Raw genomic sequence first — 21875 nt, forward strand, 5'->3', positions numbered from 1 at the left:
TGATTTCAACATAATATGTGTGTTGATTGAGAGATGAACAAATCTGATTGTTGCTGAGTTTGTATGGCTGCCTTTCCAGTGGGGGTCTTATGTTGGGTGTCTGTTTCCTCTTTCCAGATGCCAATATTCTCAAATATCTTAGCAACTTGTCTTTTGGTGCCAAGCTCCCTGGTGAAGTGCAGATGAGTGAGCAAAGGTGGTGGGAATAGTGCATAGAAGAGTAAGAGAACTGACAAAGGGATAGAAATTCAAATTTATGTAATCTTCTTATCAAAGCAAAATTTAAAAGGAGAATCAAGTGGCAGGAAGGGAGCAACTTACCTGTGTGCATCCTGGTGCACAAATGGGGTCCAAATTAATGGCATTGCCATTGCCTTAAGAGCCTTCCCAGTATTAATTTTCTCCAGAAAATTTTCTTCCAGACCCTCTGGGGATACCTACAATACAGCCCTCACTGATCACTCCAGTGTCTTCCCCTACCCATGACCCATCTCCCACAGTAACCATACTGCCTCCAGTTCTTGTCCCCAGCCTTGGTCCTAGTTTCTACCCCAGGATGCCTCTTCCCAGTCCTCTGGTCCCAGCCCTCACCACCTCCACTTCTCCTGTGGGCCACACCTAAGCTCAGTGCCCCATATGCACCTACCTATTTTCTCAGCCAGGTCCAGGTACTTTGATTTACATGGATAGGCCTGAGCTAATGGATTGCCCTTACCTTTTGGATTTATTCCCAAAAGTCACTTGGACCAACTTGCTGTTGGTTACTCTGACAGATAAGCAGGTCCCTCCCTTGGGCTCCTTGCTTGCTGTGCTGGTTTTGCTTGGCCCGGGTTTTGGTAGCAGGAGGGCCACAGAGGTGGCTTTTGTGAGAAGCTTCCACCATGTCCAGCAGAGCCAATCCCTGATGGCTCTGAAGATGGACATGCTGCTGGCCAAAGCTGGTAATTAGAGAAACTGGTAATGCCTCTGTGATGACATACTTAAGAAGAAAATCAGAACAATGTGGACTCAAATTTTTCCCTAGCCAGAGAAGAGGAGGAGGCAAGAGCATGTGAGGGAAACAACATGGAGACACCAAGGTCAGCAGAGAAGGAGGTGCTCCAGGTGCTGGAGTTGATTCCTCTGCAGGCTGTGGTGAGACCATGGTGAGGCAGCTGTGCCCCTGCAGCCCGTGGGGTTCCACAGGGAATGCAGAGATCCACCCTCAGCCCGTGGGGATGCACAGGGAATGCAGAGATCCACCCTCAGCCCGTGGGGATCCACAGGGAATGCAGAGATCCACCCTCAGCCCGTGGGGATGCACAGGGAATGCAGAGATCCACCCTCAGCCCGTGGGGATCCACAGGGAATGCAGAGATCCACCCTCAGCCCCTGGGGATCCACAGGGAATGCAGAGATCCACCCTCAGCCCCTGGGGATCCACAGGGAATGCAGAGATCCACCCTCAGCCCGTGGGGATCCACAGGGAATGCAGAGATCCACCCTCAGCCCGTGGGGGAGGTGCCCATGCCGGACTGGGTGGAGGCCTGGAGGAGGCTGTGACTCAGTGGGAGACCCAGTAGAGAGAGAGGGCCTTTGGTTCCAGGCTGGAGCAGCCTGTCCTTGGAGGACTGCACCCCGTGGAAGAGTGACCCACACTGCAGCAGTTTTGGGACTGTGGCTCACAGGAAGGACTCATGTTGCATCAGTTTTGGGAGGGCTGCTGGTTGTGGGAGTGGACCCACATTGGAGAAGTCCATGGAGAATTGTCTCCCATGGGAAGGGACCCCACAGTGCAGCAGGGGAAGGACTCCCCTCCCCGAGCAGCAGAAAAAAATCTTGGGGGACGAACTTACCAAATCCCCATGCCCTGTCTCCCTGTGTTGTTGGTGGGAAGGAGAGAGGGTTTGGGGCAAAATGGTGTTTTCGAAGGGTTAATTTTACTTCTCATTATCCTCCTCTGATTCTGTTAGTAATAAATTAACTTTGTATCTCTAAACTGAGCCTGTTTTGCACTTGGAGTGTTTTCTCCTGGTCCTTATCTCAACACATGAACTCTGTTAATTTTTCTCTCCTCTGCCCAGCTGTGGCAGGGGAGGGTGGAGGGTGAGTGTGTGACTTTCATGGGTGCCTGGCCAGTCAAACCATAGCACTTGCTAACGTAGACGTCAATGTTGGAAGTGATTTTTGCAAGCATAGAGACCAGTTCACAAAGAAGAGGTTTGAACTGGAATAGAAGTGAGCAATTGAGATGATAGGGGCTTCTGTAGTGATCAAGAAAGAGGAATGCATACTTTACAAGGGAAAATATTATGGGTTGACAAGTTTTACACACCAAGGGGAAGGCCAAGAAGGAATATGATTGCTCTCTATAAATATTTCAAGAAGGTAAACAGCAGAAATAAAGATAAGTGTTATAGTCTAAATTATATTGCCAGCAGAAGGATAACCTGACCATGAATTAATGTCAGTTCCAATTTAGTAGGATGCTTTTAATCCTCCAAGACTGAGGCTCGTGTAACAGTGTTGTAAGAGCAACAAAAGATATCCTCCCTAGGTTTGGGTGAAATTTGTCACATCATGAATGAGACAGGGAAAGGCTCACTCAACAGCACTGGGAGTCTGGTGCTTGGGGAGTACCACTAGGACACCAATTTTTGTCAGTAATGCACTGCCTTGCTGTGAGCTCCCATGCCTGCCAGAGCCGGATGCAATATTCTAGATGGTTTTTAATAAATGCCTGGAGAACTAATAATACCACTTTACTTTGTGGTGTATCTATTTATTAATGTAACCTGCTATCATCTTTGCCTTCTTTTTCAGCAGCTGTGAAATGATTTGATGGTTTTAATTATTTTTCATAATAACCCCCAAATTCCTCTCTTGATTAGCTTCCTAGATGAAATTTCCATTTAGTATATATTCTCTAACTTGGTGTTTGGTTTCCCTGCTAATTATCTCACATTTTTTTTCTCTGTTAAGCTGCATTTGCCATCTGCTCATCCAGTCAAAAAATAATGGAAAACCTTTTGAATCCGATTGCTTTCTCCTAATTACTGGTTCTATCTCCAGTTGTGTTATTACCCACAGATTGAAAGATCTTGGGCCAAATAATTAGCAAAAAACCTGATATGCCTTTGATTTTGGCTGAGCCATGCCAATACATACCAAGATCCTGATCTTACACTTCCTAGTGTCTAAAGTTCCCCATCTTTCAAAATATAAACATCTGAGTCCCACTTCTCTCAATTTTCATGCACAGTATTGATGCTGCATTTCCCTCGCTTGGGCCAAGCTCCCACTGTGAATGAGTATTTCATTCAGCTGTTCTCAGCAAGTACTCTCTCCAGGGAATTCACATGAAGTTAGGGGCACTTCCAATGAACTTCAATGTTTCAATAAACATGAACTGAACATTTATTTGTTGCTATGCAAATGTGAACATTTGCAGATGTTTGGCAATATCAAGACTTTTCAGCACTAAATAAAAACCCAAACCAACAACATCTTATGTTCTCATATGAAACTTTTCTTCTTTCTCTGTATCTACTGATTTTTTTTTCAGCATGCCATTTTGGTGTAGGTACTCTTTAAGCCTTGCACTTGAATTCTGTGATGCTGTTACCTCATGATATTTTTTGCATTACTGTACTGGGTTGACCTTGGCTGGATGTCAGGCACCCACCAAAGCCCGTCTATCACTTCCCTCTGCAGCTGGATGGGGGAGATAAAATTTAACAAAGGGTTCATGAATTGAGATAAGGACATGGAGATCACTCACCAAATACTGTCATGGGCTAAACAGGCTAGAATTAGAGATATTAATTACATTTATTACGAAAAAAATCAGATTGGGATAGTGAAGTAAAATAAAGCCTTAAAAATACCTCCCTTTCCCCCTTCCCAGCTCTACCTCCTCCCCCCGAAGTGCAGGGTGAAAGGGAGTGGAGTTACCGTCAGTTCATCACAAGTTGTTTCCATCACTGCTCCAGGAACAGAGTCCTTCCCCTGCTTCATCTTGGGATCCCTCTCACAAGAGGTCATTTTCTGTTAACTTCTCCACCGTGAGTCCCTCCCATGAGCGAGAGTCCTCCTCAAGCTGCTGCAGAGTGATCACTCTCACACAGGGCGCAGTTCTTCAAGGACAGGCTGCTCCAGGGTGGGCTCCTCTCTCCATGGCCTCCCACGGGGTCACAGCCTCCTCTCAGGCACCCCCTGCTCCAGTGTGGGTCTCCTGCATGGGCTGCAGGTGGATCTCTGCATCCCTGTGCATCCCCATGGGCTGCAGGGGCACAGCTGCCTCACCATGGGCTGCACCAGGGGCTGCAGGGGAATCTCAGCTCTGGAGCCTGGAGCACCTCCTGCCCCTCCTTCTGCACTGACCCTGCTTGGTGTCTGCAGGGCTGCTCCTCTCATATTCTCACCCGGCTCTCTTGTCTGATCACAATTACACCTGCACAATCACTTTTTTTTTTCTTTCCTTTTCCTTAACTATGCTACCCCATAGGTATCATTATCATTTCCAACTGGCCGAGCTCATCCATCCTGGAGATGTCTGGCATTGGTTTTGCTGGACATGGATGAAGCTTCTGGCAGCTGCTCCCAGAAGCCACCCCTGTAGCCCTCCTGCTATGCAAAATCAGGCCATGCAAATCCAATACGCTTATTTGGTGAAAAGTTTGGTATTTTGTGAGTTGCTGTCTTCAGTTCTAGATTCCTATTTCTAAGTTCTTTCTCATAAAGACCATTTCTATCTTTTTTCCTGACTGTATACTTATGTATCTTTTCCTAGAGTCTGTATAGGAAAATGTTGTTTGGTTGTTTTTAATGATAGGGTCTTATTTCCAAATGAGCTGAATTAGATTTTGGAGTTATTAAGCTATTACAGTAAGGAGATCTACCATGCCAACTATACAGAACTGTTTATTTCCACTGTGGATTAAAATGTCTCATATAAACAGAACCCCTGTAAGCTATTCTATTTGAGCAGTGTCACTAAAATATTGTGGCAAGGACATGAAGCCACAGAGTACAGGTTTATTGCAATGTTTGATCTTGTGCATTAGCAATACTAGTATTCTTTTTAAAGGTCTTTTTAAAAGCAGAATTTGGGCTTTTAGTTAGCTGGACAAGAAAGCTGAAGGACAGTTTTAAAAATCGCCCGAGTTTCCTCAGGGCTATCAGTTGTTTTATATTCCTAATTATTTCATCAATAGTAAGATGCAGTTGATCTCCATTCTTCTGCTTAAAAGCTATTTCTAAAAGAAATATCTATTGAATGAGAATTGTAAGCACTGCATTCAGTGCCTGCAATTTGAAGCAATGCTAGTTGGGCATTTACCTGAGGCTTTGTTTCAAGGAGATTATTTCTTTCCCATTTTAAATATAATTTAAAATTCCCCCATAAATATTAGTGGTTTGAAATTTTATTTTATTTATTGTATTTATTTATTGTATTTATTGTATTATTTCATTTATTGTATTTTATTTATTGTATATAATCAAAAAATCACAGAGGACAGGGGAGAGAGAGAGAGAGATTCCTCTTAAATGTCTGAAAACTGGGTAAAGAGGAGGAGGGAATAGATATTCTTAAATTTCTTTTTCTTTACTGTAAGAGTATTTGAGGATATCCTAATCTGGGCTAATTTCAAAGCAGGCACCTTTTAGAAAAATGTATAAATGTTCTGCTGAAATCAGTGGAAATATTTAGGTGTTTGCTTTTGTAGGTTTTGCATCACATGTAATTAATTATGTGAAAGCATGTAATTTCCCATCCAAAAATTTATTTTATTGTTGTAAAAAATAATTTGATTAATTATTTTAATCCCATGGAACAAGATGGAACTCAATTTACAATCCTAGAGAAATTAATGTATGCCTTCAGAACATCAAAAAATTAAAAATGTGTGTTGAAAACTTTTATGAATATTCTCAAAGCATTTCAATTACTTTGTGTAGTTTAGATATTGGACAATTTTTTGCAAAGTTATTATGGAAATATTAAAGCTAAGCTAGACAATTTATATTATAAAATTTCAAGTAGGGCAAAGCATTTGTACGTCTAATTGATAGAATTATGTCATTACTAGTACATCATAAAATTAGTTCATGAAGTCTGTATAGTTTTTTAAAGGGCCTAAAATATTAATGGAAAATTATATATATATGTAGGGAAACTTTTTTATGTTTAAACTCCATCTTAGCCAAAGTTACATTTACTGCTTTTCAACCACACCTGAGGTACAATGGTTTTTGAAGTCAAATAGCAATTGTCTAATTATATCATGCAAAAACTTAAATATTTTAAGTTTAGATAAATAGTCCTGAAAAATTGCTATGATAAAACATTCTTGAGTTTTTTAAGGATGAAGTATCAAATCTGAATGACATGTAATTTCACATGTGTGTATATCTGTTTTCTGTTGATTAGGAATTATGGGGTGTTTCTGTGTTAAGGGAATTCATAATGCTAAATTCTTTAGCATTATAAACTACTCATTTGTGACATTTATTTATGAATAACTTTTGTATTATTTATAGTCTGACTATGAAATATGGATCATAACTTTTTCATTACTTGTCTCTGGCCAGTAATTCAATATTATCTTCTTAAAAATAATCTCCTTAAACTTTCTGGAATTTTCCCCTTAGTTACATCTTGCAAATAGTTTGATGGAGGTAATCAAATTTTGGTAATCACATGTGTGTGTTTATAATTTCTAAATTCATGGTCAGTCCTGCAGATAACCTCCCTCATATGACTGTTTAGGGGTCAGTCAGCAGTGTTTAGAATGTTTATCTGAAAGAAAAGGCTGCATTAACGACAAATTTCTCATGATTGAAACAATTTTTTTCCCTTTATATATTCTGTCAGAAAAACAGATCAAGGATGGTGGGAGTTTCTTTGCACGATTTTGAACACTGGATCATAAAGAGAAAGTTCTGCATCACTCTGATTTTTCATTTGTATATGCAAACTTGCTTCCAGTATCTTGTTAGGAAGTAGAGAACAGTGGCTATCATGACCCTAAAATTGAAAGAGTCAGTTTCAGTAGATATTTTATTTAATGCATCTGGAAAGGAAAAAAAAGTAGTTCTAAAGAATAAAGAGAATTAAGAAGAATAAAGAGAAGAAGAGTAGTTCTAAAGAAAAGGGAGAAACTGGTATGACTTTAAACTCAGTTAACTTATCTGAGAAATTTTGGGTATTTAATATGCACTAGTGTATTTTCTGGTCTTCTGCTTTTGCGTCTCTGTCAAAAGTGAAGAGCAATTATGCAACTCCATTTTATGTTTAGCACAACAAAATGTTTATTTTCCAAAAGGCAGTAACATTCAGATGGGACTATTAGTAGTATCCTGTCCTTAGGCTAGACTGGTTGGTGGAAGTTTGCTTCAGTGATGGAAATATTAGTGATTTGTACTCAATTAGCTGAGTATATTATACATTAATTTAATCTTGAGAGTTTTATGAGGGTTTCAATATATCAATAACAATGTCTAAAATACTTGCACGGCTTGTGCTGAGATTCTACTTTTGGTGCTGTTTTAAAATCAGACAAATGCATCCCAAATCAGTTTTGCGTGTTTACATTTCAGGTTCTCTGAAGTTTCTATATGACATATAGAGATCTGTGATACTTAGCAGTTACAACAATGGCATAGTGCATGTTAACAATCTGTATTTTGACCTTTCAGTGGTTGTGCTCTGTACATAAACTCCTAATACTGCAGATTTGGATTTCCTCGTAGCTAGCTATTAAAGCAATCACCAGACCATTGCAAAGGCATAAAGGAAGTGAAGGTCAAATCACTGGCAGTGAATTCTAGCTTGCTGCAGTAATCTAAAAGGTAATGCTGGCTGAAAGAGGTACCACTTGCTGGGTACATGATGCACTGAAGAAAGCAAGGGGCTCGTACAGTTGAAAAGATATAGCGGTTTTTAAATCTGCTGTTGCAACTTCACTTTTAGCTATTTAAAGTTGAATTAAGAGGTTTTTCTACAAAAAGACCAGATTCTTCAGTCATTGAATTCTATATCTCAATGTAGCTTAAAATATGTTTTGCATCCTCAAATCCTATTTCTTTATTGCAATTCTACATTTTTTGTCAAAGGATTTATCTAGTTATTAATAATGTTCATTTAGTTGGAACTGGAATTTTGGGTTGGTTTTTTTTTGTGAATTTTCATGAGGAATGTTCACTATAGAAAAGGTGCATGCATAAAAAGTTTCCAGATGTTCTGTTTTGTTTACGTTGTTCCAGCATAGGGGCGTCATACAAGTGTGGGTGAATTCCTCACCAGAGAAAAGTTGGGAGCTTGAAGTTGATGCTATTTACAGAAGATAGCAAATATTTTTTTTTTCTGTTTAGCTCACTGGAAAGTTTCTATAACTCCAAATAAATCTTTAATTTCTATTGTAAAAGCTAAAATTAAGAATTCATTTTTTGAGCTTAGGTCTGAGTCCTGCAGTGAACTCTGTGCCTTTGTAACGGTTAAGATAAAGGTCACATTTATCTATCCAGTGAGATGAAAGTGTTTTAAATCATGATCACAATAGACTTTTTTTCCCTGAGAGAGTTTAAGATGGAGAAGTAAGAATTTTTCTGGATTAGATTTATTAACGGTTATTTTTTTTGGCAGCAAATGCTGTTTAGCAAAAACAGATTTTGGTTTAATTTCTTGAAATCAGTTTTAGTGCTTTACACTAAATTTGTGCTTCTTGTGTATTTGCTCTCCAGAAGACAGTGTTTCTGACAGAGGGTAGGTACTGTATTGAAGCCCTCCTGCTGAGATATGCAGATGTATTTAGAAATATCATCAGATCTAAAAGACTGTTCAATGCAGACATCCTAACAGTTTCAGCTCAGAGCTCTTGTAAACTTAGCTCCTTTCAGCCTTCATTTAAGAAGGAACCCATAATGGATTCTTTCTCAGGACAGTGGAAAAGTCTTACACAACTGATCAGACCTTGAGCTATGGTCTGTAGCTTGGTAGTCACTGCCTGGCACATCAAAATTCTGTAAACATCCTCAAGTTAGCATATGAGGCTACGGCATATTTGGGACAGGATCAGGTCGAAGCTCTAAAGTTGTATATCACAGTCCTTTTGAGATTGAATTAGCACCTAGAAGTGTAGGACTTTTGTAAGGCCCTCAGAAGTGTATCTGCAGTAATGAAGGCTGACTACACACTGGCCAGCATCAGTAGAGCTAGAAGATTAAATGCAGTGATTGTTCCCCTCTTTTTGGCACTTCAGATGCTGCAATTGGAGCAGGGCCCAGTTTAGCCCTTACCCATCCCAGTATAAGAAACACAGACAAGCTGGACCATGTCCAGAGGATGGCCACCAAGTTGGGCAGGGTACTGAAGCAGATGATGCCCAAGGAGACACTGAAGAGCCCTGAATTTGTTCAGCCTGAGGCTGAGGAAGCCTAGAGGAGAACAGAGCTAATTGCTGTCCTCAGCTGCTTAATGGCTCATTACAGCCAGATGGAGCCAGACTGTTAATGGACATGCACAGTGTAAGGACAGGAGGGAACACAGAGATGTTGCAGCAAGGGAAATTTCAATTAGATTTGAGGTATAAACTCATCATTGTGAGGGCAGTCAAACAGTGGAACAGCTGCCCAGAGTGACTGTTAATTCTCCTTCCTGGTGGATTTTCAAAAACTTGAGCAGGCAATGCCTTGAGAAACGTGAGGTTACTTTGGCAGTATTCTGCTTTGAGAGATAAACTCTAACAACCCCAGAATATCTCTTCCAATCCCTACTGTTCTGAGTTGGTATACATGACTGACTTTATAGGAAGGACATCATTCAAGTCTTGCCCAGATATGGATACATCCCCTTAAAACTGTTACATATTTTTGTAGACCCTTTGTATTTCAAATGACCTCCTTAAATTTGTTTTTAAAGTCAGATCCCCACTCCATTTAGATGCTTTCAAGATCTGATTCCTATATGAGAGTAAATAAAGAGAAAGGAGTGAAAAAATCAATTTAACCTTCAGAGAACCAGAGTATGAGACTGTGTGATATACTCTGTACCTGTGCAGTACCATCCTATTTTTTTGCCATCTCCCTATTTGGTTCTTTGTTATATCATACTCAGCTTGGATTTGTACCATTTTGAATTGTTCTTATGAGGCTCTGAGAGTGTTGGTGAAATCTCTTTAAATGAGCAAAAGGAAATAAGACTGAGGAAAAAAAGAGACAGAAAATAGAGGAATGATGAAATATAGCCTGGGTAGTTTTTCACTAGTGTACTATTGACCCTGAACTGAACTCCAATGACACTTACATTGGCTCCAGAGGGCTTTTGGAGCTAGCAAGGTTCAGACTGCCTTCAGTTTTGTATTTCACAGCACTCTCATGGGTCATCACTCATACAATCTTTGATCATCACCCTTGCCCTCCATGGTATTTTTCAAAATCATGCTACAATGTGATAAGGGGGTGGCAAGTTTCTTAACCTTGGCTGTGAGGAATATGACTCACTTTAACCTTCAACATCACCACAAAATGAGGAAAACCGAGAAGAAATACAAATGCATTTTCACTTTATAAGTCTATCACCTGGGTTCTACCTGGTAATATTGGGGTCATATTCCAATAGGACTCATTTGGGACACTCAAATATTTGGACTCCCCACTTGGATACTGTGCATTTGAAATGTGTATCAGAAGTGTGCTAAAGCACATCCTTTTTATTACTGTGTTTATGGCTGTTCCTCTGAAAAGAAAGCATTTGTGTCCAGATCACCAAGAGAAACATTAGCTCCTTTTTTATTTCTTGAGTGGCTAATATTTTGCTTTTTATTGCTTCAGTTGTTTTTGTTTTCCTGTGAAAATATCTGATTTTCTGATCTCTTTTGGCTTGGTTAATGCATGTGTAATGTGTAAACTCCATATGGAGAAGGATCTGATGTGCAAATACTGTGAATAGGTTCTGGCATTGCTTTGAGTATGAACCTTATATTTTTATCTGGGGGAAATAATGATCTCTTAGTGGTTGCTTTATGCATTTGGTTGGATGTCAGTTCATTTGCTTAAAAATATACAAAGTTTGCTTCCAGGCTGGTTGATTTTCTTCAGCTCTAGGCTCACTCTATTTTAATAATGGCTATTCTGTATTCTGTTTATATTTAAAGTTCTTTCAGTATCTTCACTTTTCAGGACTACTCATTTGCCTTGCTCTGTCTTTCCCAGTATAGCTCAGCTGCTAGGCTCTCACAGGCAGCTGGGTTATTTCCTATTGTAGTTTTCCTATTCTCCAAAACTTTAGTAGCTATTTTTTTTTCCTAAGCTCAAGGCCCAGTCCTAGGCTGTAAAAGGGCTTTAGCTATAAATACAGTTGAAAGTAAGTATTCAAGAAAGCTGAAATTGCAAATGCAGGGGAATCTCATCTTGAGAATTGTCATACAATGATCAGCAGTGAGAGGAAGGCAGGGAAGTAGGCTCTTAGGCTCAGCAAGAAGTACTTGTAGAAATAGTTTCAAAGGAATGAAATACATTTATTTCTATATCCACAACAACTCTAAACAATTGTTGTGATTACGTTTTTCAGCATGTTCTGCATGATGAACTGACATTTTTCTGAGTAAAAAAAAGAACCACAGAAAAACAAAACAAGTTTCAAGATGGATAGATTTGTCTACCTTTAAATACACAAATGTGTATTTATTATTAAATAGAACAATTTTTTCCTTTGATTATTTTTATTAAGTTATTAATTTTACTAAGTTATTAAGTTAACTAACTCTTTAAGTTATTTTTATTTCCTTTATGACTGTTCACAGAAATGGGCCAAAACAATATCTAAGTGCAAAAATACTTGAATGCTTGCTTTCTCTTCCTATTGTGCCATTTGTCAGCACTTATAATACTAAAAGAAATACAGTGCTTTGGTGTAGTGTCATTTCGATTATTTTTGCCACTTCACAGTTTCAAACAAGAGCTTTTAAAAAGTACCTTGAATGCTTTGTGGATTTGTTTTACATGGATTACCTTGATAGAGTTTGTACTGCAAAAGTGCATCAACAAAGTATCTTTGAATTAATTTCATTCTTATGATGGCAACTGATCCAGGTACCTGTAATCAAATTTCTGTCCAAAAGGATGAGTGGTATATCATTTGAGTCAAGAAAATAGTGCTGCCTTAAATTAGGCCAGTAGCATTCTTAAAAAAAGAAGAGATTTTTCAGAGGGTAAATATTTTGCTGTGCCAGGCCATTGAAGGGTTTTGGTCATGAAGTGTATTCAATGTGGGGCACTTACAGCTTTAGGATAAAGCTAAGCTGGAGCACAGCAAAGATGAGTATTACATACTGTGACTGAGAAAAAAACTGAGGAATTAGAATTGAGAAAAAAAAATAACCTTAAGGAAATGAGCATAAATTAGATATTTTTTCCCCTGAGTGCATTAAACATTTTATTCTCCTTTTGCAGGGTTTTATTCCCTGTCATTGGAGGCTTCAGAGCACATTTTAGAAAAAAATCTGTAGGTAAAATGGGCTTTGTAGAAGAAAAGGTTAGTTGGTTTTTGTAGATGTCTCTCAATGCCTCACCTAAATGGGTGACTGAACACAGAGCAGAACATCTCCAAGGGATTTGCTCCAGCATCAGTGTGGAACAAAGAGGATATTGTGGATGGATAATCCACAGACAGTTTATCCTGCAGGTCTGTCCCACTGATGTTTCTGCAGATGATACTGTGTAATGATGAGATACCAACAGGAGAAAAGAGCTAAAACAGATAAAGCAAACGTGTAGGAGAAAAAATACACAGGAGAGAGAATGGAAAACATAGCTCATAATACTTTGGGCTTTTATTGGTGCTATATAGCCATGTTTAGATGCAAATATTGGATTAAACTCCTTAAAATTATTGTTTTCACATTAGAGCCTTAAATTATAATTTGCTTTCAGAAACACTACATCTCAATATAATCATGGCTAATCTATTTCTCTTTGAGTGCCATACAGTTCTGTTTCATTAACATCAGTAAAATGATGTAAAGAGACTGATGACATTGGGTGCTGGTGCTGATGAAAATGATGAAGGTTGTTTGCCTTTAGAACAAAAATCTAAAGAATTATCTGCTAAATTTCCTCTTTTAAATGAATTGTTGTTGTTATTGTTGTTGTTGTTGTTGTTATTATTATTATTAGTATTAGTATTATTAGTATTATTAGTATTATTATTATTTTGCCTAAGTGAATGGGGGAAAGGCAAACTGACTTTTTTTTTTTTTTTAGACAAACCATATTTCCATGTTTCTTTGTGAAACAAAAATAATTTATGGTTTTTCTCTGATGCATGGAACTCTGCATTCAAATAGGCAGTGATATTCAGTAATTGTACAGTGCATTCTGCTTTTTTTGGCCAATTAGTAAATAGATCTAGTGGGCGAGAAAAACAAAAGCACATAGAGAAATATAGGCAATAGACAATATGCATTTTCTAATTGAAATTTAAAATTATATATGCAGCAGGGAAGAGCAGTGCAGGGTATGTGGAAGTATCAGATGAAAAGAGAGACACAAAGTCCTGTTACAAAAAATGAAGAGGAGGTACAGAACAGGATATGTGGTGTATTATTCAAAGAGTAGTCAGAAGTGCTGACATAATGTATTTTCTGAATGTAGTGCTGAGGTGACAAGTTATCCCAGTACTGCTTCTCACCTTTGCACATTATTTCTCACTGTATTGTCACTTCCATAAAACCTAGTCACAATCATCCAGATTGGACTGCATAATTTGAAAACCCCTGTTAAGTGCATAGTGTACACTAAAGTGTAATGTTAAATATCATCCAGTATTTTCTTTAATTAAAAATATTACTGGTATGTGGTGTCTTAATCCTATTCCATTATATAGCCTGCAAGAATATTTTGAATTGCATGTTTTTAAATGGCTATTTTGCATATTTCACCTGGCCCTTATTTTGCTTTCTTACTCTACCTCTTTATATTAGATTTGATTATACTTGCACCAGCCATACAAGGAAAGTATATATACAAATAATGAAGTGGTAATGTGTTTAGCAGAATAATTTATTTTCACTCTAATTTAAAACTGTATGTTGAACTCAGCTTTTTTTTTTTTTTCTATGAGAAATAATGTTGGCATTTATATGTCTGGTTTTATTATTTTTAGTTGTTCTTATCATTGAGATTGGGCAAGAAAAACTATAAAAATGAAATATGTTTCATAATATTTGGAGGGAAAAAATATGTTGTGTCTTTATGACAAATTTGTTTCTTCATAGAATCTTTCTTATGACCTATTTTGTCAGCAAGTTCTTGTATCTAGGAACATTATTTCGGTTGGCTAGACAATTTCAAAATGACAGAGTGAGATTAATAATATAAATACAGATTTCCTTGTTTCATTGATTTATTGGGTCCTAAATCTTTGAACACTCACCTCTATTAGTCATTTGACTATTGAGAGCTATGACAAAAAGTTACTCAGATGTGTAAGTGTTTGCAAGGAGGAGCATCTTTGTTAAGTGCAATTAATCAGCAACATACAGCAAAGAAAGAATGCTTCCTGTGACAGTATCACTATAATACTTTGGATAGATCAGATATGTACAGACATAATCCATTTCTAGGAATTGTGTAAGGGAGAGCCTTAAGAAATATCTTTGTCTGAAATGTGTTCACATTCCTGCTTCTATTTCATCCACTTCAGCATTTTATCCAGCATGGGTGTAGAAAAGTTACTTGTCTGAGGCCACAATTTCTCATACATGAGCATGGCTGTAAGAGTTGGGAGACTTGGATCAGGGGACTCATTAAGGCTTGATATACTAGTTTTGTTTTTTTTTTCTGACTGAACATGAATACCAAGCTGCACATGAGTGAGCAGATGGCATTCTCATTGCAAACATGTAAAGTGTGTGCTGGGCTATGTCAGCACGAGTATGATTAGCAAATTGTCAAGGTTGTAACTTCCCTCTGGTGCTGGAGAGGCACATAGAATACTGTGTGCACTGGCTGGGTTTCCCTGCTTCCACAAGCTTAGGGAGAAAATGGAGGAAGTCTAGCAGAGGGCCCTCTGCTCTGAGTGGTTGAAAGAGTTGGGCTTATTTAGTTTGTTGGGGTGAAGATCCAGAGTGAGCTACATGAAGGAGTTACAGAGGATGGAGCAAAAGTCACTTGGGCCATGCTCAGTGATATAACAAAGAAGAAGGGCCACAAGATGCAGGCCTAGAAATTAAAATGCAGCTTAAGGAGGCTGATGCAGCACTGGTGCAGGCTGCTCATTGAGTTTGTGGAATCTCCATCCCTGGTGGCTTTCAGGACTTGACTCTTAAGCCCCAGCAGAGTTGAACTTGTATTGGCAAAAGCCCTTCTCTGCTCTCAGTGGGAGGCTGAACTAGTTCATCTCCAGAGGTGATGCAGTGAATATTATTATGAAGTCTAAGACCTTTTACAAGATTAATAAATAAAAAATGGATAATTTTAAAAAAGGTGACTTCTTGATTTTGATTTCATGCTACATAAGTTTCTAAGGCAGAGTAGGTGGCTGTTTCTTTCCTCTCCTTGGTTAATTTTTGAGACTAGTTTAGATTTTGCTGATACACTCAATTAATGCTGATACACTCAACTTTGGGTGAGATGGATCTAAGCCTAAACAATGTAATTTCACCTGATGGAATGGTATTCTGTTGTCATGTCCTTCATTGTTGTGATCTATTCCCAGAAGTGAAATGAAAATTAGAAAAAATTTAAATTAATACAGGTATTTAGTATTGAGCCATCTTCCAGAAAGATCTTTTCTACGAACATACAGCAACTTCACTACAAAGTAAAGAAGTTAAAATAAGTGTCAAATCATAGCTTCTTAACAAAATTTTCAGATTTCTGTATTCCCATATAATGTAAATTTACAAATAATTGACTGCCATGTGTATGTTTTATGTGTTGTGGTTTTAGAAACTGAGGGTGTGCAGTCTCTCAACAATAGCCATAGAATGTACAGATCTAAACAGACTGTAGAGAGATAATTTATGTTTATGAGGAGAAAAGAGGGAAGCTAGTAATTTGTACTGTGGAGTGGGGACCTTTTGAAGATGGTGTTTGAAGGTGCCAAATATGTCAGGCAGACTCTTTGGATTGTAAAAAACTGGTGAAGCAGTTGTTAGCAGAACATAAGGATCAAAAAAAGTCAGAAGTTCAGAAACCAAGTCTCAGATTATTCTTCCTTACCAATCAGGATAACAAACAACACACAGGCAGGCAGCCCATCTCAGTAAAACCTCAGAAAGTCTTTGAATTAAATGTGAAAAAAAGATCTTCTGAGCTGGCTCTTCTGCCTCACTTCATGTTGTGGCAAGTGCATTTTTCATGTGCAGTGGAAGGAACTGGCCTGACTTACCTGTGACCAGGCTTTTTGGGCTCTTCACTGGAGATTTTCTCAAGCCCGCTGTTGGGGTGCTGTTTCTAGTTTGTCACCTCTTCTGGGGACACTAATCAATCTGTCAATAAAAACTGTGGCTACGTGTTTCACGGTGCTGAACTGCCATAAATTTGTTTCCTTTCTATCAGGCAACTTTATGGTGTTCTAAAAGTTGTGATCTATCTATCATCAACAGAGCTGCCTGGAAAAACTTATTTTTCTTCATTCCTTTCCCACATGGAAGCCACAGTCTGTAACAGTAGTAAAAAACCCTAGTGATTAACATGTTTAAAATATATGAAAAATGGAGGGTCAAGTGCCATTACAAGGTGGGTTTCTGTGAGACAGCTTCTTATCTGTATGGAGAAACTTCTTCTAAAGAGATGGCAGTGTCACTGGGGCACTATAGAGGTCAAACTGCTCAGTGCCTGTTTCATATTGCATTTTTTTTGACATTTTTTGCCTTTGAGTGAAGATCATAGCTAAATTCAAATCTTCTATTTGTTATCCAAGGTGGACATAATTTCAGCAAGCTTTTGTAGTGGACTTTATTTGCCAGTCATGTTAAACTGCTTTTTGTACTGATTTTATAATAAAATTTATATACACGTACGTGTGTGTGCATGTGCCTGCATATATATATATATATATATATATATATATATATATATATATATATATATGTATATTAATATAGATAAAATAGTAACTGCACATTTAGAGATTGTATGTCATGACAGACTTTAATTTCCTTCGTTTCTATACTTGAGTATTTTGCAGAGTATAAATGTACATTTGAATGACTGTTTGACTTCTCTTGCCTGGGAAGACTTGGGAGACTTTTATGAGAAAGGAATATAACTCTGTCACTATTACTGTTTGCTACCTCCAATAGTAAAATATTAGCAGACTTAAACTTTTTATTTGAGTGACTGTTGTCACTGCAGTATTGTACATATCAAAATACAAAAATGTCTTGTGGAAGCAAAAAGTCCTGCTACATGAATGCAGTCTGGAGTCTCTGAAGGTGATGGTTATATAAATGTAACTAAACATTTATATAGTTCTATTTTAAAATTCTTCCTGCAAAAATCCTTATTTTTTAAAATTCTTTTGCACCTTTTAAGAAATGTGTGCTGGAAATAGAATTGCTTTTTTTGTGCTAACTTTGAGTTCTCTGAGTTTTGTTATATTTGGATATAATTATAACATCTTAAAAGAAAGAAATTATAATTTTCTCTTTTTCTTTGCAGAGTCACAGTGTACACTCTGTGGGGAGCCTGAAGGTGAGTGTGTTTTCCTATTAATATTTTTTCAAAGCAGCTAGAGGTGAACACTTCACTTTAATATTACTCATGTACAATTGATTGGAAATAGTCCATAAATGGTGGAAACCAATGAAAGACATTCTACCCTATTTTAGATACAAAACGTTATTTAAATTAAGCTGAGCACATGCTCTAGGCAGGAAATACCTTAAAGGACAAATATTCCATTAGAACAAAAATTAAAATATTTACTTTTATTGTTCTTTTGTGTATTTTTCAAACTAATTTGTCAGTAAGTGTGAGTGTAAAGACACATTTAAGGACATCAATTTGAGTGTGGAAATCACAGAGATTGGATGTAAAAGAGAAATGAAAAACATTTTTAGATTTTAGATTAGATATTACATTTACAGAGAAGCTTACACATTTTAGCAGATGTAATGAATAAATACTGCTTCTGAAACAAAGATAATTAAGCAGAAGCCTTTGTAGTTCAAATACATGCCCACATGGCAGTGTTTGTTGGTTTGTTTTGTTAGGGTTTTTTCCAAGTGACTAATTGAATACCAAGATGAGACACACATTTAACTTAAATGAATGCTCAAGCAATGAGAATATGGTTTTTAAAGTTTGCCATTAGTGAAGGAAATATCTCTAATTTATTTATTATTTATTAACATTGGTGATCTTATAAAGAAAATGTTGAAAGATTGACTTAGTTTGAAATCAACCACCTGGAGTCTTTCTAGAGAATAGAGTTCAAAATAGTCAGTGTAAATGGAGCAAAGTGTATGAACTAAAACATAAAATTCTACACTTTTCACAAAGACATTCAGCTTTATTTCTTGAATATTTGCTGATAAAAAAGTTTCAGCTTCTAATGATTTATAAATTTGGTAGGGAAAAGTTATTAGGATATGAAGCCTGGAAGTTGAAAGCTTTGAGATCTTGGACCTAATGAAATAACTCAGTAAATTAAATAATAATTATCTCCTTCTCTTTTGTTATCTACTGACAAATAAGTCTTTTAGAAATTTGTTTTGACTGCATCCCTTTAATAAACAGTCAATTGTTGATTTTTAAATTTTCTTTGCCCTTTATTTGATAAATTTGTAATAATACAGATACATGTATGAAAAGGAAAAATGAGATTGGTGTTTGTTTGCCTTTCATGAGATATTTCTCTCCTGATAAAACTGGCCAACTTCAAAGTTATGCATTGGATTAGTTCTGTTTTATTATATGCTGTGCCTGCTTCATAACAATAGTTTTCCTTTCTTTTCATTACTGCTCTTTCATACCTCTTCAGCTTTGCAAATATTAATAAATATATATGGACCTTGTAAAAAGGAATTAAAAAAAAAAGGATAACTTTTTAAAACATTTATATGACTAAAAACCCACATTCAAAAGATAACCGTGTGCATTACTGTAGGAGCAGGCCTCAAGAACATAACATTCAGTTTTTAGCTCTACAGAAATGAGCTTTCCCCAAAGTGAATGTCTCCTGGATCACCTGTCTCTCCTCTAAAACACAGTATTAGTGGAATGCTAATTATTAATTCTCTGCTTCAATTTTAAAAATATTGATATAACTGTCACCTTAGATTAGTGACAAGACAGAATCTGAGGCTTTTCCCTTGCCAGATAAGCACAAATTCTTATCTAACACTGATTATTCACAGAAGTTTGATTCTTAATTTTGTGATGAAGAAGCAATTGTTCTGGCTACTGAATTTAGTTTGTAGAAGGCCATTCTAGGAGAAATTTCATATCTCTGTTGTATAAACCAAAACAAACAAACAAAAAAAAACCTTAAAAAAGATCCTTTTCCTATGCAATGTTCTATAAATTTTGGTTCCATTGTACGCTAAGAGAAGGAAAGAACTAAGATCAAGATCAAGATTCATTTAAGTTAAGTGTTCTAAGTGTAATTTCTGACTTTGCTCTGTAGACTTCTTCAGAAATTTGAGTTACTCTGTGCCTCATAGTTGGTATTTTTGAAATTAGAGGGAAATTCAGAGAGTATCAGTTAAAGTTAGGTACTGTTTGCCTCCAAGTTTCTTTTTTCTTTCTCTTCTTCAGATAAAAGATAAAAAAGTTCACCAAGTGTACTTAACTATATCAAGGTGAATTTGCAGAATTATAGAATAGACATGCCACAGTGTAGTCCTTCTATGCTAGTTTCCAAGGTGTTAAGCAGAGATTCATCTCAGAAATAGTAGATGTGGGGAAATCTCCTGGGCTTGGGTGAGAGGAAGACAATGCTTCACATATTGTGTTTTCTGGGTTCCCTGCAAGCTGTTTATGCCATTTCCTGAAAGACCTGCAGGCAGCTAGGTGTGTTCTGATTATGTTTGGCCTTCTGTAACAAGAGTTTTGCAAGCCTCAAATTCTGATTGTCAAGTTGGTCAGCTGTAGTCTCGCTTCTCATTACAGTTCATCCTTTCTCTAACCATCACTCCCCTTTCAAAACCAGCAGTTTTTTCCTGGATTATCTAAGTGTCATAAAAATAACTGTGTAAAACAGAGCTCTTTGCTGGGGGCACTTTGCCAAGTTTTTAGCAGTTAGTGCTGCAGTGCAGGAAGCAAGGCGGTGCATTTATCTGCATACCCGTTGTTGCACAGGCGTGGAACTGTGTGTGTATCCTGCTATTCTGTAGGGTGAAAACCTGTCAGATATGAAAGGGAGATATAAATTATGAGAGTACAGATTCCTCATTTCAGTGTTTTGCCTGGGAACTTGGGGTTCTGCAGTTAAATGTGTCACATGTCCTCCTTTGCATCCTATGTAAAGAGAATGAGTTAGACAAAACTGAGGTCCCTGTTTGAGAATAAGTATCTTGTATGAGCTGCAAGGACTTCTGTGTTCTATTTTAGAAATTATGGGTTTGCTCTGTTACTCATAGTGCACCAGGCACCATTCCTGTCAGTGTGAGATATTTGAAGGGCATCAGGGTGTTTTTATACTGGTAGGAAACTAAAGTTGCAGAATCCCATTAGCATGGCTACTTCAAGCAGGTCCATCTCCTGGAAATGCAAGAGCAACAATGTCTTGTTTTCAGAGGGGTAACAACAGCTACACTTGGGGAAGTGATCTGCAGCTGACAGATTATGTTGTCATGGTAAACATTGCAGGGTTGTCCTTTGCTGTATTCCTGCTCAGATTTAAGGTGAGGATGGCATGTTATAGACAGATGTGTACTGAACTACTCTGTGACACACACTGGTGTAGTCGTGAGACGTTTCAGGAGCAGTTTTCCCCATAAAGCCTCTAGCAGATATTTCTGTTCTTTCTAAACATTTGTATTTATTCACAGAAGGTTTTGAAAGGATAATATTATCAAATATCATTTTCTGTATTATCAAAGCAGAAAACAAGTACCACTCTTCTCAAAGCTTATACAAATGAAAGCTTTTCTTCCAGGCATTTTTTATATCCTTCATAACTGCAGCAGTGTCTTACTCTTTCAATAAGGTACTCCTTCCAGGTAATTCAGATTCTTCCTCAGTGTCTCAGATCTCTTTTGGGCTGTGGTATACAGATACAGTTTGAATTAAGTTCATCCATTATTTTTTGCCAGTAACTGGCACAAGAACCCTGATTGGTGTTGTTAGACTTGCTGGGTTTGTGGTAGCAAACTTTAAATAGTGAGGCTTTTAATTAGTAAAATAAATATTCTATGCAAAAGGATAGCTTAGAGGAGATCTGTTTCTTAATGTATCTCACATTGCACATTGAATTTTTTTCCTAAACTTGTTCTTCTGTTAAGTTAAACAGTTTGTACAGCCAATGCATAGATACTGAATTATTCCAGTGTTAAAAGATTCACAATTATATTTTATCTGATAATAAATTCAATTATCTGAAGATTAAGAATTTTTTACTGTTGATTTCAATTTTGAGATCAGATGCCCACATAATTTTGTCTTCCTTTGAGAAAGAATAAGTTTGTGCAAATTTTCTAGCACTTGCAAGAATGCTAGCATATGTCACAGGTTTACCCTTACAGAAGTTTATATCAATTACTTTTAGGAGGACTTTTAAAATGATTAATAGTGGAAGACTAATTTAATTATTTTTATTCTATTTTTATTTAGTAAAAGAAGTTTTGACTGTTCTGAAATAAAACCAATTAAACTGTTTAATCTTATTTGCTCACAAGATGCATAAAATATTCAGTATAACTTGAAAAAAAAAATGAAATGTAAAA

At 37.2% G+C, this 21875-nt stretch overlaps 1 protein-coding gene across 17 annotated transcripts in view; it reads left to right on the plus strand.

Annotated features, from left to right (window-relative positions):
- The window catches only part of DLGAP2 (DLG associated protein 2), a 454795-nt gene that overhangs the window by 206596 nt on the left and 226324 nt on the right, over positions 1-21875 (plus strand). For all 17 annotated transcript variants that reach the window (XM_058021030.1, XM_058021031.1, XM_058021033.1 and 14 more), the window contains one exon: positions 17647-17679. In XM_058021030.1, coding sequence (XP_057877013.1) covers positions 17647-17679 — 33 coding nt within the window. The remainder of the gene's footprint in view (positions 1-17646; positions 17680-21875) is intronic.

The sequence above is a fragment of the Melospiza georgiana genome, chromosome 3, assembly GCF_028018845.1.
Source record: "Melospiza georgiana isolate bMelGeo1 chromosome 3, bMelGeo1.pri, whole genome shotgun sequence".
NCBI classification, from domain to species: Eukaryota; Metazoa; Chordata; class Aves; order Passeriformes; family Passerellidae; genus Melospiza; species Melospiza georgiana.